At 41.6% G+C, this 25806-nt stretch overlaps 1 protein-coding gene across 1 annotated transcript in view; it reads left to right on the plus strand.

Annotated features, from left to right (window-relative positions):
- The window catches only part of LOC111329674 (intermembrane lipid transfer protein VPS13B), a 38929-nt gene extending 18530 nt beyond the window's left edge, over positions 1–20399 (plus strand). The window contains exons 17-37 of the mRNA XM_088757719.1: positions 345–882; positions 1195–1329; positions 1493–1783; positions 2546–2702; positions 2907–3166; positions 3960–4144; positions 4616–4815; positions 5231–5424; positions 6509–6756; positions 7463–7687; positions 7907–8149; positions 8931–9044; positions 9906–10076; positions 10594–10671; positions 11284–11606; positions 11902–12023; positions 12266–12477; positions 12949–13248; positions 15298–17230; positions 17715–18024; positions 18545–20399. Of these exons, the coding sequence (XP_088613845.1) occupies positions 345–882; positions 1195–1329; positions 1493–1783; positions 2546–2702; positions 2907–3166; positions 3960–4144; positions 4616–4815; positions 5231–5424; positions 6509–6756; positions 7463–7687; positions 7907–8149; positions 8931–9044; positions 9906–10076; positions 10594–10671; positions 11284–11606; positions 11902–12023; positions 12266–12477; positions 12949–13248; positions 15298–17230; positions 17715–18024; positions 18545–19016 (6711 nt within the window). The 3' untranslated portion in view covers positions 19017–20399. The remainder of the gene's footprint in view (positions 1–344; positions 883–1194; positions 1330–1492; positions 1784–2545; positions 2703–2906; positions 3167–3959; positions 4145–4615; positions 4816–5230; positions 5425–6508; positions 6757–7462; positions 7688–7906; positions 8150–8930; positions 9045–9905; positions 10077–10593; positions 10672–11283; positions 11607–11901; positions 12024–12265; positions 12478–12948; positions 13249–15297; positions 17231–17714; positions 18025–18544) is intronic.
- The last annotated feature ends 5407 nt before the right edge of the window (positions 20400–25806 follow it).

Raw genomic sequence — 25806 nt, forward strand, 5'->3', positions numbered from 1 at the left:
TTAAATAGTTCTGTTTTTCCAGAAGTCGTTTGTTTGTTTTTTTTTTTGGCTACGAACAAACGAACTGAATAATCTATTTTTCCAACCGATTGAAACTGACCCAGTGCAAAGGACGAACACCGAATAGGTCCCATGAATTAACGGTAAAACTGACTAATCATGTCCTCAAGCCGCACTAACATTGGTCAACATTGCATTCGACTGGCAACCATCTGCAGAGGTTATTAGAACCTTCTGCCTAAAGTGAAGTCATCTATGTACTTAAGCCGTCTTAAAATCGGTCTTGGCAATCTCCATGATTTTAAGTACCTAACCTAGAGCTGAATATCCTTTTTTTTTACCAGATTCAACTGCTTCAGACTCTTTCCGCGGAGAATCTGAAAACCCTGTCTGGTTCTTTAAAAATGCCTTTAAATGAGAGCGCCAAGACACCTTCTGACTCTTCTGTAGCCCGGAGCCCAGACCATGTTTTTTTGCAAAGTGTTGACAGAATCGACAGCGGGTTCGAAAGCGCACGCAGTAATCTGTCTGCAAAATTTAGAAAAGACAGGAGCGGAACTTCAAAATTCCCTTTGGAAAAGGGCTCGTCCAACACCTATAAACCACCTGGAAATGAAAGTGAAGTCCCGTGGGAAGTCTTTGTTACCGGTAGGAGACTGACAGCAGCAGTTTACTCTCAATTTCTTCTGGATGATAAACCTGCGGAGAGGGTTTTTACCTCTAAACAAAATTTACCGGTTAGGGACAAATCTATCCAAATCAAACCTGTTTTACGAGTTGAACTGGTTCATCCTGCTCTGATCGTAAACACACAGTCTAGTGATTCAAGGATTCAGGTTTCCTGTTTTGACAGCAGCATCACTGGGCCTTCTACTGAAAAAGGTAACAGGTTTTCTTCGCAATGCTCCCTGTTTGTTTTGTACCAAATTCTCTGAGGCGTTCCCATCTTCAAGGCCATACTGACGTTCTTACGTTACTTTCAAGGTAAGGTAATTTGTTGGTTGCCAGAAAAAAAAAAAAAAAAAAAAAACTGCTCTTTTAAAAGGTCGAAAACAATGCAATGCAATGCAAAAAACAGTGATGTGAAGGAAGTTCAACACAGAGGGAACAGCACCTTGGTAAATACGGGCTGGCGTAGATGTTTGTAAATACTTTGAAAAACCAACGAAGGCAATCGCTTTTCTTTTGTTTCAGTGTTCAAGCCTCTGCCCGATCCAGCAGATTATCCTGTGGATTGGCTTAAAAGTGGAGTTGGTCTCCCCGATCCTCACAGTGGTATTCTACCATCACTTGTGACTGTAGACATCACAGATTTCCGTTGTGACAAAGGTAATAAACATGGCTTACTCTCTTGCAGACTTAAAAGAATTCTTCCTACGAGAATGCATGAAGGCCTACAGAGATTCCACATCTTTCTTGGCCACAAAGCGCGAATTAGTTGTGACTCAAAATCACGGATTCTAATAAAAATGAAACTCGTGTTTTATTTCAGCTGATGTGTTTGTAGAACTGGGTCGTTCTCTTCATCTGAACTTAAACCTTGAAATGGCTGAACAAATTAAAGAATTCCTAAACGGCCTTGTCGTTCCAAGCGAGGAACATGTAGAAGCCAAGGGTATCCAAATGAGAGCGTCAGGAAGGACCCTTTTCTTTAGGTCCTTTTGTTTGAGTACCTCGGGGATATTTATTCATCTGGAGGCTCCTCCAATTCCTGGCAAACCCAAACTGCTCCTCAGTGTGCTTGGAATCGAGTCAAAAGTCTCTCTCAAATCTGATCAGCAAGGTAATATTGAGTAGATCATGTGTGTATTCGTTTAAGCAAATGCTTGTGGCTAGGTTGTTCCACAATGAATCTGTCAACAGGAAAACAGTTCATCAGCTGATCCGGCAAAGATCTTCAGTCCTCAGTTAACCCTTTACGCCCTAACATCAGTATGCATATTCTCCATACTGTTCTCTCTACATTCGCTAAGGTGCTGACGAGGAGAATTTGTTTAACAATCAAGAGCTTCTTTTGTTAATGGTCTTTTCCTTTATTCTGGTGACCTGAAAGTGTGATTCAGGGGTGATATTGTAAGCAAAAATTTGATGCTAGTCACTCTCAGTGGGTCAAAGGGCTAATGAATTGAACCTAACAGAGAACCAATGGTAGCCCAGGAATGATCTCTCAACTTAATCTAAGATCCTGCTCCATGGTTCTCGCTTCAAAAGTCTGAGTGAAAAAAAACATTTCCATACTAGAAGACTATTAATATCAATTTTGTTGTCGTTAACTTTTTATATCCCTCAATAAAGTCCTTGCAATAGCCCATTTCCGAATTACCCTCGGCCTCATTTTCAAAACGAGTCCTGGTGCTCATCCTTTCATGTGATTATAAGTTTTCATTCACATGCAAATTAAACTCATTTTCACAAGAATGGTTGAGCACCAGGCCTCGTTTTGAAAAAGAGGCCAAGCGTAATTCGGAAATGGGCTATTTGACTGAATGTTTCTTTCCGAACACTTACTTATGCTAGTGTTTGTTTCTGTTCTCTTTTACACAAGGAAATTTAAAACGAGCAGACACAAGATTGCAGTTACATGGAATGGGTTTATCTACCTCAGTTAACGATAGATGCCGTTCGCTGATTCATCCATTTAGCAGCACTGTCGATGTAGAGATGGTTTGGGAGCCACACAGTCGCGATCTATATGTGCAGAGGTATGTGTTTCCGTGCAGAAGCCTGTTACAGCTCTTCTTCAATGACAGATCTAAGGGGGAACGTGTAACAAAAAAGCAACAACAACAAATTGTTTTTTTCTGAATCAAAGTTTGTATCCTTCATTTGAAGTGATGTCTTTGAAAAGCCAGTTACTGCTAGTATGTGCATAGAAGGTAACTTCCCTTACTTGATTTCCTCGTCAGTGGCTGCGGTGTTCCTCAGCTTTACGCAGCCATGGAAGCTCGATTCGTACAGGTCGATGTTGGACAAGAGCACGTGACTTGCCTCAGTCTCCTCGCTGATCTCGTTGAGAAGGTTACCAGTCTATTCACAGTAAAGCAGGAAACAGAGGAACCTGGTATTCATAAAAGTGATTTTTCGCCCGAGAAACCTGAGCGTGTTGTTCTGTTTGAGTCTTTTGATGATATTCGAGCTGGTTGCTTTAGATACATAACTACTTCAGGTAAAAGAGAAAACGGAATTGGTAAAACGTGTTCAAGGGAGCTATTTATGTTTTCTTAAATTTTGAATGTACTGATCGACCGGGACTCTAGCCGCTCTGACATCAGGAGGTTTGTTCCCCAGCAGTCAAACTTACGAGGCGTTGCTACAAGTTGCTATTTTCGTTAGCAAGAAAGCCTGTTGACAACACTTGTTAAGGAAACATACTGAGGTTTAATTCCCTAGAAAATCTTCACAATTTACTGTCTCAAATGTCCTTGTCAAGTAAACCCAGTCAAATTTTGTTCTGCAATTTTTTCCTCTTTGCTCCTGTGTTAAGAACCGGCGTGTCAGTTTTTACAAGGTTTTGTTCAGCCGAACGTTTTCTTTGAAGTACACCTCTGCAATACTTAGTAATCTAGCAATAAATTTGTGGACAATTTTCACGTTATGACATCTTGCGTGTCTAGTTTGTGAAAGAATTTTGTTAAAACCCTGTAGTCCATTAGCTGCTTTCGGCAGGTCATTACAGACGTAAAAAAGCTCGTTTTATTTTATTGGTTAAAGTAGAGAAAAATATGAGCATTGCCCGAGAATTTGGTGAAGAAATCCTGGAATTTAAAGAGGCAAAACATGGGGATGTAATCAACAACCCATCAAGTTTAACTGATTTTTAAGGAGCAGTTTCCAGGCGATTTTTATGAAGCTAAAACCTTTTTTAACAAAGCGCGACAAGAACTGACCGAACGCCGCCTCAAAGGACCGAGTACTTCATAACAAGTTTCAACTAATTGTGTGTGTATGTTCTGTGAAAGGGGAGGAAGAGCTGCATCATCCAGAGCCGTGGGAAGTTGTGTTTACCTCAGACTTTAGTGAAAGACCTCCAGCAATGACTTGGAGGTACCCCGAGCCCCGAGCATTGTCCGCGGTGGATATGGTACCCCTGCCTTTGTCGACACCTGTGTTGGTTAATACTTTAAACATGGGCGATGAGTATCAGGTATCACGTGATCTAATGAAGCATTTTGGAATAATCTTGTTGTGTGTGGTTCCTCGCAGTTTCTTTCGAATGAGGCTGGACGAGCGCGCGCGGATGTCACCTCCGAGAGAAAACGCACAGTTGCTCTGCGTGTCTTCCCCTTCCAAATGCGAACCTGTTCCCCTTCGCTCGAAATTCTTAAGAGGCCACTGATATCAACCCTGGGTACAATTCGTGAAATAATTGAAACTTCTTGAATCTCAAAAAAAAAATGCTGTTATGAATCAACAATTATTAAACTTTCCCTGGCTTTTATGATCATCGGTGCATCTAATTTTCTGCCAAAACGATAGTTTATTCAAAATGCCTGGGATGACACCTTTTACAGTGCCTTTATTACCTGTGGGTAATTTTTTTAGTTGTTAAATTAACAGTGACGGGTCAGTCGAGTCTCAGTATATGTGTTCTTAATTTTACTTATTTTGTGCTCAGGTACCGTGTGTTCTTCGGTATTGGGATCCAACTCAGAAATGTTTCATTACTTACAAAGAGTTCACCCTGTCGGAGAATAATGCTACCTACATTCCACTCCCTGATCCATCTACAGCCCACCCCGCAGAAGTAATTGTCGCTGCTGAGTGGCAGATGGTAGTAGATGTAATGGTGGACATTGAATACCCGGATGATCGAAGGTTTGTAGAAGAGAAAAACCCAGATGTCAAAGGTGATAGGTCTGTCCAATTGGTTTTTGTAGACCTTGTTGGTAGCTTGTCTTTTTCGTAGCGGTTGTTTTGGATATGGCACAACACTCCTCGGTGGTTTCGTTGCATTACATTTTCCACCCTTAGTGCGTCAAATTTTCAGACGTGAGTACCCCCCACATCACTAAAATGGCGGCTTTTATTATAGCTGAAGGCTCGGCAGTGAAGCGAATCTTGAAACATACTGTTTACATGCATGTAGTCCTTAGCGATCTCAGCAGGTTTGTCCACGATTAAAAGTTCAAGGGGATCATTTTTTGCTTCTTGGACCAAGTACTTTAGTGGACAAACGTTTGATGTTTTTGTTTTTGTTTTTTTTTGTTTTTGTTTTTTTTTTTTTTCATAGCCACGACGGTGATTTTGACGTAGCGTCCTCCTATGCGTCCCCGTACCGGTCTCTACTGAGTGCCGCTTCACTCGCAGCTTCTGTCAAGGTGAACTCAGTTGTAAGGCCGGATCTTAATCCCGCTCTGTCAGCTCAGCTGAATATCAGCATGTTTCAAGTCAAGTTCACTAACCACCTGCACGCGATCGGCCTGGGTAAGAAGGAGATTAATGCTTGTTCACTGCGTATTTGTTCCTGTTTTAATTTAATCCTTCTCTAATCTGGAAGAACACCTCTTGTTGAACTCTTCTTTGTTTCTCTGTATGCATCAGAACTGTTGACATTTTATTAGACCGTTAAAAATAGAAAAGAAAGCCATCGTGTGGAAGAAAACAGCTGTTCAGAAATTGTTGGCAGAGTATTTACAATTTTTCGGAAACTGCCTTAAAAAGGGTAACTTTTTAACTAATTTTCTTTCAGTTCTGATATAGCAGTGATTTACTCAGCTCTTTTACTGTAAAAGGAGCCGAAATTTTTTTGGTTGATTCGGGCTTCGCCTTTATCAACTATCACGCAATAGAAATATCGAGCTCGTGATGCCTTTGTTAAAAGGGACCATAAGCGGTCAGAACGACGACACCAAGCAAGACATCGACTGAAAAATGAATTTCTACTTTTAATTAGAATTTCGAAAATGGCTGCATGTGTTTACCGTCTCATATGGCGCCGCACCTCAACTTCAGCATAACGTATAACAGTAGCGTTGAGTTCCAAATGGCGATTAAAACAATTTGCCGTCGCGGTTTCCGTTCGCAGACGACGCAAATTTTGGTGATTTCACGTAGTTGTTTTGTACAAAGGTTGAAAACGCACGTGCTGAGCTATTGTTCCGCCAGTTAGATTTTGTGTTGTTTCACGTCCTCGTTGCCGTCGCCGTCGTGGTTTGCTTAAGGTGCCAAATATGGGCTGGAGAGGGGCATTGTGAGAGTTCATTGTCTTGCCCAAGAGGACAACATATACTTAGACCAATTAGTTCACAAACCAACGCTTCCACTCTATTCGCTCTGACGAAGGGCTAACGCCCGAAACGTCACCTTTAGAAACTCTTTACGGTGGCGCATTTACATGATCAACTCAATTGATCATGTAAATCATACCTCTCACCGCCACAGCACCACAGTTTCTTTAGAAACATTACAACCGTTATTCAACACCTCTATATTCAGGTTAACTAAAGACAACTTGAGGCTTTTCACCCAAGGAGCTTGTTTATTAACTATATCACACGTGTGTTTGCAGCTGTTCCTCAGTATCTAACACAGTTTACTATGGATCCCTTTCTTCCAACGGACCAAGAATTTTTACTTCTGACCGTCGAGGGGCTTAGTGGTGTCATCAAGGATGTTGGAGGGACGGGAGGGTTCCTACAAGTTCAGGCAGAATGGAACTGCAATGCACAGGTGCTGGATTATGGGGACCTTACCTACAGGCCTCTCTTGAGCCCTTTTGATGTGGGGCTTACTGTGGCCTTGTATCACGTAGGAAGAGTAAGTCAATTGTTGCTGTGGTGATATATTTTAGAAGGTTAGGATCGTTGAGACAAAAGAATTTCGTACTCAAGAGGAAAATGCGTTTGACCGCTTTTCAGTGATCTTTTTCAATGCTTCTCAGCATTGATGGGTGTTTTAGGAGTTAGTTTCAACCTAGAGATTGAGATTGAATATATGAAGTTCATATATTGTGAACTGCGGTTATAGATACGTATGATGCACGATCCTCGCAGTAGAGAGCGCTATTTATGCAATAGCGAAAATCAGAACTGAAAAAAATCAGGCCTGTACCTGTAGCTCAATTGGTAGAGCACTGCACTAGTATCGCAGAGGTCAGTGGTTCGAATCCCGTACAGGCCTGATTTTTTTCAGGTCTGATTTTCGCTATTGCATAAATAGCGCTCTCTACTGCGAGGATCGTGCATCATACGTAGATTGAGATTGTTCGTTATCAGGTTTATACCAACCTTTGTAACGTGAGTTCAAGGTTGATAAGTTGTCCATTTGCGCGTTCATCCTTGCCTCCATATGAATTCCTCAGTCAATAGGTTTTCTAAGGAAAGAATCCATAATTTCAATGTTTTATGTTATCCAAGGTATTGTCTGTCTTCTTAAATGTTGTCCTAAACATATCTCCGTTTTAACTTCAACGTGTTATGTTGATTCTCTTGCTTGTCTTAAATATGATGCTGTCGTTATGTAGACTATGCCTCCCAGAGCCAAAGATGCTCCTACGGCTCCCCCTGTTTGGATTGATGCTAGTCTAGAGGCGGGAACAGTGTTGGCACATGTCAGTCAAAGTACGATCCACACAATCGCACTGTCCACCACAGCTTGGGGTCAAACTGGACAGAAAGAAGCTCAGAGGGTTATTTTGAACCATTACGTTATCTGCAATGACACCAACGAGGCTCTTAGATTTGGCCAGGTGAGACAGTGATGGGTTAGGAAGTGACAAGTTGCTGATGTTTTTTATTGCCACCTTGCTGCCATTACTTACAGTAGAGTAGAAATACGAGTTGAATTGTGGAATGTCGAAAGAGGTGTCTGTTCTGAAGAAACGCTCGTTCTGAAGTATACTAATATGATTGGACGACAGGCAATCTAAAGGCGCTAAAATTTTTTTTTTTTCCACGCCTCCCACCAGGTGGACACAGACGAGTCACTGTTGTTAATGAGTCGTCACGTGCATGCGTACAGTTGGCGAACGCCGCATACTGTGAAGGCCTCCCCCAGGCTGCACGTGTGTATCGAGACCGAGAGAGACTGGCGCTGGTCAGAACCTTTTGATATTGATACTGTTGGCGTGTTTAGTCGAACTATTCATCATCGTTTACACAGCGCAACACTGTTTATTGAAGTTAAACAGCTCTCTGGCATGCAGAAGCAAGTAAGTTGTTAAAAGCACCTACTGTGAGACTCCAAGGATAAGCAGTCAATAGCAAGCTTCGTTATTATTCTGTAACGTGGGTGCAAATACGCCCCCTCGTTAACTATCCGTGCTTTCCTAACCCCCAAGTACTGATGTCATTAGTTGATTAGTGATCCCGTGCATGGATTTCAGTGTATTTCGTCAGGTATACATTTTCATCTTACATTTTCCCTACGTCATACATTCTTTGAATGTGATAAACGTGTATCTGATCACGTGTGTCTGAGCACGTGATCTGAGCGTAGCTAGAGCCGATGGCGTAATACTTTTGTGGCTTACGTCAATAAAGTAAGTCAATTGAAAGCAGGGTAACCATGATGTTGAAGTTAACGTGGCTGAGTAGTGTTTTCCTTAACTCCAACGAGCTCTATTCAGAGCGCTCTCAAACCATCCTTCCCTCAATGCTGTCGAACAATTTTCACAAAAGTGTTGACCAAAAGATTGAAGTTTGACATAGTGTGCTTCGTTTTCCATCACTAAGCTAATATTCAGAGGCTGTCCCGCTTATAAACCTCAGGACTTGCTCTTTTGGGTTAAGACTGAACTTTTCAGTGTATTTCGCCAAATTATATTTAGTCGTTTCAACGTTTAGGTTGTGTTAAGTTTATTGTTGATTTATCAGTTGCGACGTGATACTGTTTACAGACGCATGAAAAATGGAAATGGCGTTTACTTCTTACGTGCGCTTCAACCATGTGCTTTTTTCACAACGCTTTTTTTATTCTTGGAATTTTTACAGATTATCATTCGCGGAAGTCATATAATTTTCAGTCGCCTCTCAATCGATGTTGGCGTGCAGATTCTTACCAACCCCTCCCTGAACACTGAAGAGTCATCCAAGGCCCGTTACCAGGTAAACAATTCGCTCTCACCAAGTCCTGTTGATAAGATTAGAGGTGATAGAGCAATTTTCAATCGAGTGTCGAAAGTAATATGGGGTTGCGTTGGTTTTGCTTTATTTTGCTTTGTGATTGGTCCACAAAACTTGTGCCATTCTTTCAACCAATCAGATACGAAATTAACCCTAATCACGAATGGAAAAAGGGGGTAGTTTCTAGGGAAACTGTGGTTCTGCGTCGGTGGAAGTAACAAAGTAATTTTGGTTTTATCAACTCAGTTGATATTGTAAATTGGCCACCGTAAAGAGTTTCAAAGCTGACGTCAGTCGCATTTTCCCACCTTTTACGTTGTTTGGTTGTTTTTTGTTGTTTTTTTTTTTACTTTGCGTTCCCGTTTGCTCTTTGGGGTATATTCCTTTATTCTGATTGGCTGTTGTGATAACTTTGGGTTTGGTTTTACGACAGTAAATCGAAAAGCGCTCTAAAATGAATAGCTCAGGTTGGTATTGGTGAAGGAAAGCAATTTAAAAACCAAGACTCAACAAAAGTGCTACTTCAGGGTTAAACGCTGTATTAAACTCCCTTCAGCTGATAAGGAGCTACGGCATGAAGGTTCATTAGGATAAAAAAAAAACATCAAAGAGGCAAAAATGAACCAAGAAGGAAGAGAAACGATGAGCAATGGAGTTGATTAAAATGAACTGAAAATGGTGAACTTAAAAAGGATCTCTAATCATTTTAAAGATGCTCAACTTGATCTTGGTGCAGTTTCTAACTTTCCTCGCGTATCTAAAAATTATAATTCTCATTATAGTTACTTTGGTTTTGAAAGGGGTATCGAAAATCCACAATTTATACATTTTGCTCAATTTTAGGTTCTTGAGGATGTCTCCCTGCCAGCCAACACAGCTTTGCCATCTTACGTCATTTCCCACGGCGGCCTGGCAGGCATGCGCATTCGTATTCCTAACGATACCACGTGGTCTGAGGCGTTGCCGTTGGAGTGTGGTGATGAAGAGAGTAACGGGCATAATTGTATTGTGCAGGTAACCATGGCCGCATATTTTGACATATTTATGTTTATGAGTTTGTTATTGAACCAATCATGGAGATCACAGGTGGCGCTGAAGGCGAATACACCTGTCAATCAAGTCATGACTGCTTTTCGTCCCTGACTTAGAGGCCACTTGGGAAACATATTTTGTCGTACGTTTTATCACGATGCATCTACCGTTTGAAAGTTTAGGAAACGTGCAGGCAAATGAGTTAATTTTAAATCTCCGTGAGGGCTTTTGTACCTCACTTTCTACATTTTTCATCCAAAACTCTCGAACTTTCCTGTACGAACTTCTGTGAAGAACCTCATATCGATTCTGATTTTTTAGAGGATTTTACTTTAATCGATTTTCTTACGGTTGTCAATTTTAACTGTGAATACCTTTGCGTTTTTTTTTTGACGTCGTTCTTGAAAAAAGCCTTTATATGAACGTGGCTAAGGTAGACCTGCGCACTTAACTTGACATGATATTTCTTGGGCGTAAAACTGTGTACTTGTTTTTGCAGCTTCTCGGAGTGAAAGATTTCCAGACATTTTATTTCTGGTACAACTTAGAGAAACCTGGATCTCCTGATCAGATAAAGGTAACCATTTCTCTTTACTTTTGGCCTGCATCTTGATTTTGGTGGGCTAGACGCGACTTGTTGTACTACAGTTGGACTTCATTCTTGCTTGATATTGAAATAATCGAGGACTGATTCAATTTTTTGGGTGTATGATGTCAAATAATCCCATAAGTGGGGGTGTACTAGTGAGCGCCAAATTTCGTCAGCACGAGACCACAGTTATGTCTACAAAAGCCATTGTCTGACGACACAGAAGCAAAGGATTCGCTCTTTGCATTTTGAGTCTTTCTTGGCAAGTTTTACATGGTATATTAAGTTTTTTGCTTTCCAGTGGCCCTTCGTGCTTTAAAAACATTTTATGACCGAAATTTATTAACGCAAGGACAGTTATAAAAAGGTGGGGAGGGGGGAATAATTTACGGTACCAGTACGCCTCTCTCTATATTTTGAATACATGTCTTTGAATCGTTTAAGTGTCGCTGCGCGCTCTCCCTTTGGAAAAGTGGTAAGAATTTTCTACCAAAAGGAAAAGTTAGATGAGGGTTTTCCTCTGGTATAGATTTGAATTTTGCTCTGTAATACTGTAGGATTTCACTTCTCTTCTGTAATCTTATTAACAATGCTGTTTAGGTGACGCTATCTCCTCTGTTTGTTATGCGGAGCCATCTCCCCGAACCAGTCCTTATGAATGTACTCACGGCCAATACAAACTCGGCCTCAGTTCTTCAACTGCAAGGCCGAGCACGTGAACAACATATGTATAGCTTGGTTCCGAACTCGTGGCATCAGCTGACATTTCAATTTACTGGCTCAAGTACATGGTCCAGTCCCTCTGTGCCACTGAATACCACACTGATAGAATTAGCCAATAGAATGGACAATAGCAACGCTGAAGAGGAGGACAGACCGCTAGCTGATATATGGCCGTACTGCAAATATCATCAGTATTTTCGGTAAAGGCAAACACTGTTGTAGTTCTTTTTTTATCTGGGTACTGTATATTAAAGAAAAAGTAAGCAGCCAGGTTGTTGAGCAGGATTTATAATGCCAGGGAACGACGTGACTTTTTTCCACATCCGAAGGTAAATTTCTTCATGGTAGGAAGGCCGCTTGAAGACGAAAACGCGTGCAGTTTCAATTGTATGCATTACGACTTTTCCTTGCCTGATAGCGCTTAACATATTTTCCAAAATGCGGCCTCAAATTGTTATTTCCTTTATATAACATTTTCTTTATTCCTTTTTTTAGGCGCTGTGATACTTTGTCTGAGGAAAAACCGGAGTCTTCTCTGGTGAAGAATGTATCACTTGGTGGTCACGTGGACGAGGAAAAAAAGCATTTGGCAAACCAGATATATACACCTTATCAAGGTCAGAAATGTTCGTTTTGTACGACTTGTCTTTGTTTTTTACAAGATAAGAAAGTTGTTACAACCGGGGTGATAGGATAGGTGTCATGCTTTGTTAGAAACGTAAAACAAGCAAACTGCCGATCGGAATGCGAAAATTTAAGTTTAGCAGCAAAATGGCTCTAGAAATCATCTTCATACCCACCCTTACTCGTGATTTTATAGAATGTAATGCAGATACCAGCTATTTATTGCTTTGTATAGATATGCGTGCAAAACCTTCCTCAGTCCCTGCTATTGAGGTGCAGTGCCGTGTGGTAAAACGCTGGCCCCATCTCAGCTCGCTGTTGGTGGAAGTATTACCATGGTGTCTGCTGGTCAACAACGTTGCAGCACATGTGATTATCAGGGATCTGGAACGAGACGTTGATGTAGATTTGCCGAGTGGCTCAGTCTTGGCGCCTCACAGAATCACGGTATAAGAACTCATATCGTTTTTGAGAAGTGATGAATCGCTCTAGCCAACCACATTGCATTACGAGCTATCGTCATTTTGTTTTGTTTTGTTTTTGTTTTTGTGTGTGTGTGTTTTTTTTTTTACGCGCGGCTCTCAAACGTGTGCATCCTTGCAGGCGTATTCCATCTGCGACTTTAATTGTCGTTGTTTCCAGATCAAATCACAAAACTCAACTGTATACGTTGAAAGGAAGTCCCTTTTTTTACGCGACACAGTGATAGCTTTACCAAGTTGAAACCTAATCTTTGTACATATGCCACAAACCAGTTTGAAATTATTCTTGCTCTAAATTATTCTTGGCACATGTTAGAAACTTTAAGGCCCTTTAATCAATGCTTAAAAGTAATGGAAATGATGAGTAACTGTTTTTTTTGTTTTGTTTTCTTTTTGCTCCATTGACCAATTGACTGTCTATCAATTGTTTACTTAGGGAAAAGTGAAGTTTGGTGCTTATTTTGGAAACAAAGATTGCAGTTGGTCCGAAGCAGTGTCTCTTCCATCGGATACACCCAGTAGCCAAGAGGCTTCCTCAAACGATATCGACGAAGGCCTGTCTGTTCCGATCGCTTTCGTTTTGAGTTCGGGTGAAATTCTTGGTGCTCGATGGACCGTCACATCTCGAATGTGTCGGGGAATCAAGATCATATCGGTTGAGCGGAGATTTCAAGTGATAAACAATTTTGGAAAACCTTTAATGGTCCATCCTGTTCTAGTGACCTCTGGCCAAAAGGTAATGGATGACTAGTTTGTTTTGTGTTGTCTTTTGGGAAATGTCGAACTGGACTAACAAATACTGTAAAGCACCAGACAACTCACGCTTTCTTCCAATCTTTTTCTCGTAATTTTATGCTGAGTAATTCTAGAGTTCTTTTCTTTTATCATCCAAAAGGTAGGAGGAAGGAGTTAGGTATTCAATAACTTTGCAAACTTTTTCTCGTAAGGAGCAAAGTGAAGCCTCCTGGGGTAGTAACTTACCGCTCTAAAGTCATCAACTCCTAGAATTTCTAGATTTTCTAAAAGCATCACTGCAGCTCTATGTTGATATAACGCTGGCATTGAATGGGAGGGGATTGGAGAGGGGACTTGACGAAAACTTCAAAGTTATCATGTAATGGTGGATGAGCGGCTTAAGAAATCACTGTTCTAAACGAAGACTATTGTATCCATAATTTGTAGTTTTTAACCGCGGAGTATTTATAGCAATTTGTCAAAAATAATCCGGTTTAACCTCCCGGTTAGCTCAATAGCGCTTTATACTAATGACTTCATGAAATTTTAGACCCCCCGCGTGTCTCAGACAAACAAACTCCACTTCTTTGAAAGCTACAAGGGAAATGGCGAGTAGTTCGCTTATTCTCTTACAGTTCTGACCGAAGAGGACGGCGTTCCTGGCTCCAAATTTGAAAGAGAACCGGAAGAATACACTGTAGACCAGCTAAAACGGTGGTTAAAATGTAGGGGCTTAAAATTAAGCGGTAAACGAGAAGATCTTGTACAGACTGTGTAAGATGCGGGAATTATCACACCCTTGATCCGGCAATCGATCATGGAAAATGGTTTGCTGCCAAAGTTTTTCAAGAAAATTCTGATGTAAACAATGTAAAAAGGGGTTTGATAGGCCTACACGACTCCCCAGCGCGTGTTTAGAATAGCCTATTCAAAGTTTGGCCCTCACGAGAATGTCTTTGAGCGATCGCCCTCTTTTGTAAGATACGAGCGGCGGATTTTTGTATATTTCGCTCAATACTGGTTGTGTTTCTATTAAATGCCAGTTCATGTAGTTTATGTAGTTAATGTTCCTGCAGTTCTCATTGAATAATTTCTGTTTCTTTGACGCTGAATTTTCTCTTTCTTTCGGTGCTTTCCTCTTAGGAGCATGTGTTCAACTTACTTGCGCTGGTCTTAGATTTGCCTTCAGTGGATCGGGAAATTCGGCTGTTGGACCTTTTTCGCCGGGCCAGTGAAGAGCACAAATATAACTTAAGTGTTTCTTGTTATGTTTTTCTCCGTAAAAAACTCACGCGAGCAAGCCACTAGCCAACGCTTGCACTTTGCCATGTCTCGCGAAGGTTTTGGGAAAGGAATGAATACTTTCTTCCCTAATTCCTTTCAATCTTTGAGTGATTTTGGCCATTTATCTACATATCGTGAGTCTGTCTTACACTCACCCCAACAACAGTGTTTGGTACCAACCATGCCGCTTCCTTTTAGAACGCCAAGTCATTTTTTGACGAAATTTTCCGTCGTTTTGTTTTAATTTTACAGCTCTCGCTCATACATTTCCTTAAGCTGGTCGCAATGTTTGTCTGAGTCTGTGCGGGGGGTCTCATAGGTTATCACGTAACAAAATCTATTTTTAGTAATAGTATAAAGCGCTATTGATTAGAGCGCCGGATTGTGTTGTGCGGGAGGTCGAGGGTTCGAGCCCCGGCCGGACCGATACTCATGTTCTTAAAATAAGTGAGGAGAATTTGCTACCTTTCTATAATCAAAAAATGGATAGATATTCTAGTCTTCTCGGATAAGGACGAATAAACCGCAGGCCCCGTCTCCTGCAGGGTTAGGGGTAGGAGAAGCCCCCGTGGGGAGGGGTCAACTAACGTTTCCCTCCGCTGGATTCCGTTTAAATTCGTTTTTCTCTGAGTTCTCGTTTAGCCATCGTGGTGTTTACCCGGCTTTTGGTCTATTGTGATTAACTAGATACCACTTTTCCCAAACAAGGAGATTTAATCACTGAACTAGGCTTCCTAACCTATATTCTCAATCCTTGAATTTCCAGTTGCCAGTGGACAATGTGACCCGAGCTACTGCGGTTTGTTTGTCAAACGATCCCAAACAGTTCACACCAATTACCACTTGGGACGTGCTTTCGCCCACAGCTGTGGTATTCAGTGAAAAAGGGGAATCTTCTTTTAGTGGCCAAACATCTCCTGTGTTGTTTCTTGCCCTTGAAAAAGAGCAGCAGTCTTCAGCTAATGAGGTGAAAGGCCGTAAATGGTCACGTGCTGTGCTGATCACGCCGGAAATACCTCGTCAATCTGTGGCAGTGTCCGTCGATGATAGCGCGACACTTCCTGTAGTTGTGACGTCGCACGTTGCCGACGGTATAGTCAACATTGTTATTTCTCCAGATCCATCTCCCCGTCTGTTTCTCCAAAACGATTGCCCCTTCACTCTTCAGTTTGGACAGGCGATACCCCCGCAGAGCCCCAGCCACGTGAGCGGTTCTCCTGAAAAAATAGTAGTCGTGGAGCAAATGCAGGGACTGGGTGAGATTCCCGTAATCATGGCCTTTAGTTCCACCTACTATGAACTTCCTGTCATGCGTGAATGGTTCGCTACTACCAGTGAGGTACAGCGGCTTCCCGAACTGCACATCCAAGCGTTGTACGACGTCAACGTGGCAGAAATATCAGAGGAAGAAGGTGAGCGGGGAGAGTTAGCTGCTGAGATGACAACTGAAGTTCCTCAGGGGTGGAGTTATGGCTTTGACTTGAACACTCGAAGAGAAATGTGTGTTAATTTGCCTGGGAGGGGACAGGTTCTGCTGACTGTAACTCAAGAAAGACTTTGTACATATGTTAAGGTTCAACCGTCGGAAGAAGATTGTGCGAGGGCCAATACAGTGCAATGTGTATCACCTGTCTCACCAGTCATCTATGCTGATTTATTCATTTGTCAGTTAGGGGTGACGATTATAGATGAAGTTACGAACTTCCGAAATCCCTACGAAGTTTTCCGAATAACTGCCGAAGGTATCTCTGTGAAACATACTGCGGAAGGAACTTTGAAGGATGGAAGACATGATTTCCGGGACTTGTCGTTGTGCGTTGGAGCAGTTCAGGTCGATAATCAATTGCAAGACGACGTGTACGAGTTTTCTGTGATTCTAACACCAAGTAGCGCTCCAATGACGCTAAAAAGAGTGCCGTCACAGCGAAAACCCGGTCATCGCTCAAGAGCGAAGCCGCTTGTCAATATCAAAATCGTATACGAGCCTGGCCCGTGCGCAGAAGACACATTTCTCAGCTCCGTATGTGTTACTCTTCAACCGCTGACAATGTACATCGAAGACACTTTTCTTTATCGTCTGGGGGACTTGGCCGTATCATTTCTGCCTCCTCTTCTTTACCTCTCGTCAACGTCGTCTAGTCACTTAGAGGCTGATCGACAAAAAATTTATAACGCAGCGTGTTCAAATGTTCGGCCAATCTTAATGGGCGAGCTGAAAATAACTCCCGTCACGCTAAGTGTCACTCTTCACGGCTCTGCCAAGCTCTTTTTGTCTGTAGATGATTCTCCTCTATCTCTTGGCCAGTTTCACTTGTCTCCAGTTTATCTCCCAAGTTCCGCCCTCATTCAGAAGCTCACTTATCATTACGTGACCGCAGCGCTGTTCAAGGCGGGCTGGGTATTGGGTTCTCTTGAACTCCTCGGGAATCCCGCAGGTTTAGTGAGGAGCTTCAGTCAAGGGGTAGCTGACTTCTTTTATTTGCCATATGACGGGCTGACCCGCGGGCCTGGGGCGTTCGTGTCGGGTATGTCCCGAGGCATGTCGTCTTTTGTCAGGCATCTTTCCACTGGTGCATTGACATCCATCACAAGTCTTGCGTCAAGTATGGCTCGAAACCTGGATCGATTAAGTATGGATAGCGAATATCTCCGACTGCTAGAGGAACAAAGATGCAGAAGACCAAAGAAAGTGCTAACAGGTACAATATAGTTACGTTTTTTCTGTTTTTTAATTCATGTTAAACATAAGAACTGTCCTCATCAGTTAAACCAACGCGATGAAACGTCCAATTCGGAAAAACCTTCAGGATTAGAGAAAGCGATCCTTACTCAGAGGTGCCTCTTCGTAGAGGTAACCGGTACAGGGTTCAGAGGCGTGTTTGACTTATTCGGGCCCTCTTTTGTATCCCATGATCGTTGTTACCACTGAAAAGTGGTTTCATCGTCCTTTTCGTCATTTTCTCCATTGCGGTCATTGATCCTCGCCCAAACAGGGACGCATTCTTTGAGCAAGGTTTGATAATCGAGTCCCAGGTTACTGGAGCTCAGTGGTAAAGCATCATTAGGTACGACAATGTGGGTCACGAGAGGTTTAATAAGTTTGCTGGTCTTTAGTGTATTATGGTAACGCTTCTCTTCAAAGCTAAGGTAGCCGTCGGGCTAAGTTTTGATTATCTTTCGCAGGATTATCGAAAGGGCTGGGAGGATTCGGTCTCAGTCTCCTAGGTGCTGTAGCGGGCATAGTAGATCAGCCCATCCAGGGAATACGACGAGCCAATGATGTAAGAGAAGCGGCCAGCGGTGTCATTACTGGTGTAGGAAAGGGCCTCATAGGTGTGGTTACCAAACCGTTGGGTGGTGCCATGGAGCTCGTGTCACAGACTGGGCAGGGAATCCTACAAGGGGCCGGTTTAACAGAGCTGCCAAACCGACTGTTTGATCCGGGAGAAAGGTTGGCGTTTTCAGCGACAAACAGCCATTTGAAATACTTCTGGTAAGGCATCTTGTGTTTCTCTCAATTTGTCTGTTTCATGGCAATTCTGTATCACGTTAATTTTCGTTACGTCCAGCCATATATTTTGCCACAGGATTTATATTTGCAGCACTTCACATTTATATTGTTACAAGTTTGATACGAGTTCCATACATTTTTACACATGTTTTAAAAATGCATCATAATTTTCATATTCTGGGAAGAAGTTTTCTGCACAAACTAAGATGTTTTACATAAAGAGTAAAAAGTTATATATTCAATGACTAGTGTTAGATTTGGAAGGAGCGTTTTCTTTTTTACTGACGATATACCATAGAAATCAATCTTCATTTGGCTTTTACTTTTCCTCCCTATTGTTACATGGTTACATCGTTGCACTGTTGCAGAGAAGCTATTAGCAAGCTGCTTGAACTGACTAAGTTCAAAATCAAAGCATTTGCAGCAACTTTATCTGTCATTGGGAAGATGACTTTGGAAACCTAATTCACTTAAGAACCATCCATTCATTTCATATTTACAGGAAAATGCTGCACAATCAGTCAGATCTTGATCTTCTTCTTCACTTGGACGCAACTGTTGTGACGTCATCTGGGCAGGACTATGATGGAACTGTGCTGCTGACCAGAGACACGTTATTCATCGTGGGCCAAGCCTCAGATACCATCCAGCAAACTCTCTTTATTAGGGACATTGACTTACAAGAGGATGAAGAAGACAATAGAAGTGTGGTCATTGTAAACCAAGTAGTTATCGCAAAGGACGAGAGCGAAGAGGTGGATGGAGTGCATGACAGTGGTGACCCAGACCGCTTGAGACAGTTCCTCAAAGATGCGCGGGCTCAGGCATTAGAGCAAATGGCTACTCTGGATAGCTCTGACAGTAATTTTACTTTTCCTGGTCAGAAGTTTGTTTTACTGGTTGATCCTATGTTACGGAAAACGCTAATGTTACAGTTTCAATCGGCCAAGAAGAACTGTATTTCAGACTCGTAGCTTCTCTGTCCTTAAAAGAGGGATCTTCTGCTTGCTGGACCAAAAGTTAAGACACGAATGTTACTGTGGAGAAAACTGCCGCGAAATGAAAGGCCACAAGACTTACCACCATCAAAACATAATTTTTCCCACGTAACTTTTTAAGTGTTAATTTGTACGAGGGCTGATTAGAAGTGTTCATCTACTTAACATCCAGATGAAACAACAGATGGGGCAATTTCCAAATTTCAGGCTTTTTCTTGTTGATCATCTACAGCTTGGTACATTTGTTCTTTACAGCAAAAAATATCGCGCTATTATGAAATGTTTAAGAATTGTTTCATGCTTAGCGTGCGTATATCGGGTTATGGATGCACGCGGGGAGTTTGGAGAGCACGAGAGAAGCGTAAGAGTTTCTTGAGGCGCAGCCGAGAGCAACTGTAGCTTCTTGAGTGCTCTCCAAACTTCCCAAGTGCTTCCATAACTCGGTATACTCACTGCTGAAAGCATGAAACAATTCTTTTATAACATAAGAAAACAATTTGGGTGCTGAATGACGTTTTTGTAATGTTTTTTGAAATGAAAGTTGCCCGAAAATGTTGGCGTCTCCGATTGTTTTGTTGATTTTGTAATTAAATGGTTTTCGGTAGAGTTCACAAATGAAACCAAAAAAAACGTCATCAACAGAGACGTTTACCTTTAAAAGTCGCCACAGACCAATTTGTAGTCTTCTTAGTTCTTGCTGAATGTCTTTCAGCTAAAATTTTCTCCAGCTCCTGTTCCGATAAATTCGGGAAACGGGCCTGTTGTGTTTCGTTTTCGTTGTGCTTGTTGGCTTGACTACTTGCGGGTCTTCATTTACTGATATCGCTTTCCGAAAGTTTAACTTAAGGAACTCACACGACGGAAATTTTGCAGCTGTTTTGAAACTGCACACGTCATTTTGTTGAGCACGGCAGTGCGTACATAAAGATTTTGTTCATGTTGACGCAATAGGAATTAGATAGGACTAGCGCGCGCTATGTTATAATAAATAACTCTTGTAAGAGAATTATGATTGTAAATTATTGGGTATGACTATAGGGTATGATTATTGCTAGATTATTTGAGATGGAAAACATTTTCAGCATAAATTTGTTTCTAGGGAATTTAAATTATATCAGTTTAAAATGATAAATATTATTGTTACGAAATGTGACTTATAACTGTTATTATATTTAATTGCACTCTTCTAGCTGCATTGGGAATAAATAAGGATCTTGGTGGGAAAAACTGTTGAACAGTTTTCGAAGGAATCACCCGAGGTTTATATGTTTAAAAAGAAGTAATTTGTGAACAGAGGTTAGTTATATTTGTACCACACATGTACAGTATAGTCGTTCAAATAAAGTTTTCTGAATTTGATCACACGAATACTTATTGAAATGTGCACACTGCACTACATGTACAGTGCGTTGAAATCCCCGTCCAGGTTAATAGACATGAGAAGTTACGTTATCATTGGTACCGTTGAAATGATGAATCGCTCGGTCCTGGACTTTTTGGAGTATAAAGTTGGCAACAAAGTCTAAACAATGGTAAAACCACATTTCAAACGAATGGCTGGTACCTTGAACATGGTTTAGTACTTATATACTACAGAAGCAAATGTTGCTTTTTTCACGTTCTGGTTGGCTAGCTCGATTTCGGAGGTACGGTGAATCCAAGAGAGTATTAACAGTAGACATAGCAATGAAAAAGTACTTACATACTACACAAGAAAATGTTGCCTTTTGCACGTTCTGATTGGCTAGCTCGTAGGTACGGTAGATCCAAGAGTGTTAACAGTAGACATAGCAATGCATTAATATCGAGTTTCACACCAGCTGCCGACACCCAACTGGTGTTATGATAATTCTTACTACTTGACTTCAACTTGACTGTGAAAGCAATGTGTTCTACCTGACTTTCTTTGAGACGACAGAGCTGATTGAAAGCACATTCAGAAAGCTCGTGTGAAGGCATTTGAAGCAATACAGGGTTGACATCTTCCTATTTGTTTGTAAGGACAAAAATTTTTTTCAACATGTTCCTCCAAGTATACAGGAATTTTAAAATTAAAATTCTTACATCCTATTGGTAGGAAAAGAAAACTGCAAACAATAAACAGTTAAACTGCGTGACCAGTGGAACATTTTTTCAGCCAATGTGTTTCGACAAACAAGAGCCAATATGATGTACGAAAAAGGAACTGATGTTCTAGATGCCGCTCTTTCTCCTGTTTTGGTACCAAAATAATTGATTCACTTCGTCATTCACCTAAAATTACAACATTTACGCTGCTGTGTTGGATTTATTTTCAACTAGGTCCTAGTGATTTCGTGTCACGATCAAATGCTTCACGCAACGCAAACTTTCGCGATAAGGTGCATTTCGCATGAAATAAGACCATTATTCATCTTTATTTGGAGAACCGCATCATTCTGACGAGAGATTCACGGTTTAATGGTGTGCAATGTTCTGAAATATTTATTTCTTGCGATTTTTGGTAAGTAAATCCTCCTTCGGCCCTCGAACAAATGGCTCCATCTCTTGAACGCCCCTCTGAACGTAGAGAAGTGAAAACTAGCGCTTTGAGATGTCCCGCTATTAAAACTTGAGGATCAGTTTTGTAAACTAACGCAAAGAGGATGCTATGTTGCTTACATCTTGACTTCGCGAATGGGATTTTGAGCGCGATGCTCGACGAGTTCACTTGAAATTTACGAAAAGTATATCTGATGAGTCTCTTGTCAGGGACGAAACGCTGCGTCAAGCCAGCCACGAAATGTTTTGACAAGTAGTTGAAAATTTTAAGAAAAACTCGCTTAACTGCTAGATTAATGCCTTGCATTTAAAATAAGTGTCCCAGCTGCCAATTCGAAAAAATTTCGGTACGTATTATTAGGTGATGAGCTTACAGGGTCAAACCCAATGTAATAGATGCATTGTTGGTCTTTACTTGAGTATGTGAGGTTTATATCCAAACATTTACCCTGATACTTAACTCTGGTGCACTTGAGCTATTTTGAGCACGATAATGCTGTCTAGATCCTGGTTTAAAAAGCTGAATTACCAATATATTTCAATCGTGATTCACTGTTTGCGCGTGATGTAGAAATAAACTTGATTCTAAAAAAAGTGAATTCTACCTAAAGACCGTCAAGTGTCCAATGCCATGAAATTTAACCGTCTAGTGTCAAGATCAGAAAACTTTAACTGTCAACCGTCAAAGTTACCCCCCTATTGAGACCCACGAGGAAGAGCGGGTCATTGGTGGGGCTACGAGCGAAAATGACTGCGAAAATGATAGAAAAGATAATTTTGTGCCGAGGACAGATGGTCATATTTTATTGGCTGTCTGATGAGTGACGTGGGACGTATGCAGGGAAAACTAAAAGGACGAACAGAGAAAACTAACTATCAAGTTAAAGAAAGGCACGGAAGGCGACTGAAGTTCTTGGTAAGCACTGTCCGTTTTAAAACAACTAATACAATGTTACATATTCGCAAGAGTTGCCTTTACACTAGGAAGTCGTTGGAATTTAGAGCGTTCTATCATATCTCAGTCATGTCCCGTTTGATGTAACTTGGCAGAAAGAAATTTAAATATCTGAGGTAGAATATGATAAGTTAACAATTTCTAAAGAATGATCACAAACAGCGAAAACAGTTTGACGTTTTGATGCCCATTTAAAATAACTAGGCTCGATCAATTGCATAACTTCAAACCAGCGCTAGTAACTTGCATGATTGTTTAGTGAGCTTCCCTCTTAATCAAGGAATGTAAATTCGACCTCTGACAGAGTCAAACGCCGTAACATTTGAGCATAGTTAATAGAGGGGACTATTAACTATGATTTGAGAAAGATTGTTGATTAATTTTTATCACCGACAAGATAGTTGCTATACATCATTGAAAGGACAATGAGAAGAAATGTACAGCAATTTACCCGCTAAACATGTTTCATCTTCAATTCATATATTTCAGCTTTGCACGTTGAGATTTCACTACCGGTAGTGGATTTCAACATGCAGAATTAACGCAATTCGCTTTCTTTCGCTTCGCAGGAAAGGAAAGGCCTCGGTGTTCATTGCTTTTAAGCGGTTGGGTTTTAATTAAAGTATTAATCACAGCACAATTGAAGCTTTTTAAGTAGTTCTATATAAAAGGTAAGCTATCTGTATGCGATCGGTGATTCTTTTCCATTTCTAGTTGAAGTGACCTGCGTGAAGATGATAAAGACTAAATACTGAATAAACACGGGCGCGGTTTTACAAGCGTTGTTCGCTAAACCGACCACGTTACTGCATGTGTGTTGCCCTAAAGGTATTCATACGGATAGATAGATAGCTTTATTAGGGAGTAAAATCATTGCAGCCCCCGGGCCGGCTGAAATACGACTTACTTTACAATGGAAATAAATTATCACTTACTCTAAGATAACTACAATAAAAGCTACAAAGTGTAATCTACAATAAAATACAATAAGAGAAGTGTCAAAAACTAAAATACAGATAATTAAGATAGCTACTAATAATTAAAACTGTTCGCCATGATAAATGTGTTTTTGAACCTATTTGTCTTACAAATCGGTAGCTTGAAGTATCTCTGGCTGCGGGTGCGATAGGTGGACTCGTTGTGTGGAGGCAGTAGATCATGGAGCTTGTGGTTTTCGTCCCTTACAATCTGATCAAATTGAGCATCACACAAGATCTCCCTCCTCTCGTACAGTGACACAACGTCAAGAGCTACTAGAGCCTCAGCGTAGGATAAGTCAGGTTGAATCATCCGCAACGCGCGTTTTTGCAACCTTTCCATTTCATTGGACAGATATTGCGGCAAAGAATGATGAAAAACTGGGCACGCATATTCTAATACAGGGCGTATACATGTCGTATAGAAAAGTAGCATATCCTCAGATGGAACTTTAGCGCGCTTTAGCTGTTTTAGGAAGTACAGACGCTTCGCAGCCTTTTTGCATATAGATTCTACATGTGCGTTCCACCTGAGGTTGTCCGAGACTATCACTCCTAACAACCTTGCAGATGAAACAACTTCGATTTGCTTGTCATTGATAGTAATATGATCAAACAGACTACCTGATCTGGAGAATGATATTCTCAGTTCTTTACATTTAGAATCATTGAATTGGAAACCATCAACTTCTGACTGTCTTACAAGTTCATTTACACGTAATTGCATGTAGCTAGACTCATTCTTCAATACTGATTCGGCAAGAGTGGTGTCATCAACGTATTTCCAAATAGTTGTGTCTGCTACAGAAAGATTATTTATCATGATAAGGAACAGCCAGGGGCCCAATTTCGTCCCCTGTGGCACCCCTGCAGGAACAGCTTCCCACTCCGAGAAGCAATCGCGACTCAGTTTTATCCTTTGCTTACGGTTCGTTAAAAAGTCCATGATCCAGCACAAAATCGGCCTTGGAATATCGTAGGAGGAAAGCTTCCGCGCCAGAACATGATGGTCAATCAGATCAAATGCCTTCCGGAAGTCAAGGAGTACAACTCTCGTAGTCGATCCATTTCCATCCGTTGACTTCGCCCAAGAGTGAATCATACTAATTAATGCATGCGTGGCGCTGGATTTAGGCACCGTACCAAATTGCTGAGGGTCGATCTTTGAGAGGACAGCGGGCTTAACATAAGTGTCGACAACGTACTCCTCCGCTATCTTTGACAAGATTGGAGTCAGGGAGATGGGTCGAAGGTGTTTGTTTATGTCCTGCACAGGTCTTTGCTTAGGCACCGGCACGACATCCGCTTCTTTCCATGAATGAGGGAGACGACCTTCGCGATAAGATAAATTAAGAATATCTGCTATCGGCGCTACCAGTAAATCTGCATTTTCTTTCAACACCCACCCTGGGATACCATCAGGACCATGCGCTTTGCTTCTGTTCAGTTTCGTCAATTTCTTATAAACCGACTCGTTTGATACAACAAGCACAGGCTGTTGGGTTGCACTGTTAGAGGGTATTAAGACAAAATCAGCAGGGAGTGGAGAGAAACACTGCATAGGCGAGAGAAAGGCCTTATTGATGGTGTTGGCAAGAGAGATGTCATCTGAGGGCTCATACAGGTGTTGCAGGGACTTCGTGACGTAAGATCTTTCCGTGAAAGCCGGAGAAGAGCCGCTAAGCTTTTTGATTTCATCCCACCACGCGGACGGCCTACACTCCTTCAAGTGCTTCACCTTCGCTTGAAAGTACTTAGCCCGACACGCTTTTCGTTCGCGATTCACGCGATTCCTTAGCTCCCGAAACTGTTGATTATCCCCACGGGAAAGGGCGCGCTGGCGTGCTTGAATAAGATCTTCAAGTGTAGATGTGATCCAAGGGGGCTCAGTAGAGTGCACCCTCCGGGATTGAATAGGAAGAATATGATCAAGTCCTGTTTTTATGATCTGTTCCAGGAGCAAGACCTTTTCGGCGCACGTTTTCAAGGCGCAAGTCAAGGTGTTCACATCTACAGCATCCAAATAGGTGCCCATTGCTTGGCGCTTACTGGGGCGCAAATCTCTCGTCTTACTAGTGATAGTGGGTTGCTTTACATGTGCTCTCTCTTTCGGTTGGAGCTCAATTGAGACATGGTCAGATAAACCGAAAGGCGGGCGTTCGATGGGATCCTGATAAAATTCAGAAATATTAGTGAGGACTAAATCAAGTGTCCTTCTGCCTCGCGTTGGAAATGGACTATTTGCTTTAGCTGGAAATTATTACGGAGGCGTGTGATTTGCAATCTGTTAAAATCCCCGGCAATCAAAATACCA

This window comes from Stylophora pistillata, chromosome 4, assembly GCF_964205215.1.
Source record: "Stylophora pistillata chromosome 4, jaStyPist1.2, whole genome shotgun sequence".
Taxonomy (NCBI): Eukaryota; Metazoa; Cnidaria; class Anthozoa; order Scleractinia; family Pocilloporidae; genus Stylophora; species Stylophora pistillata.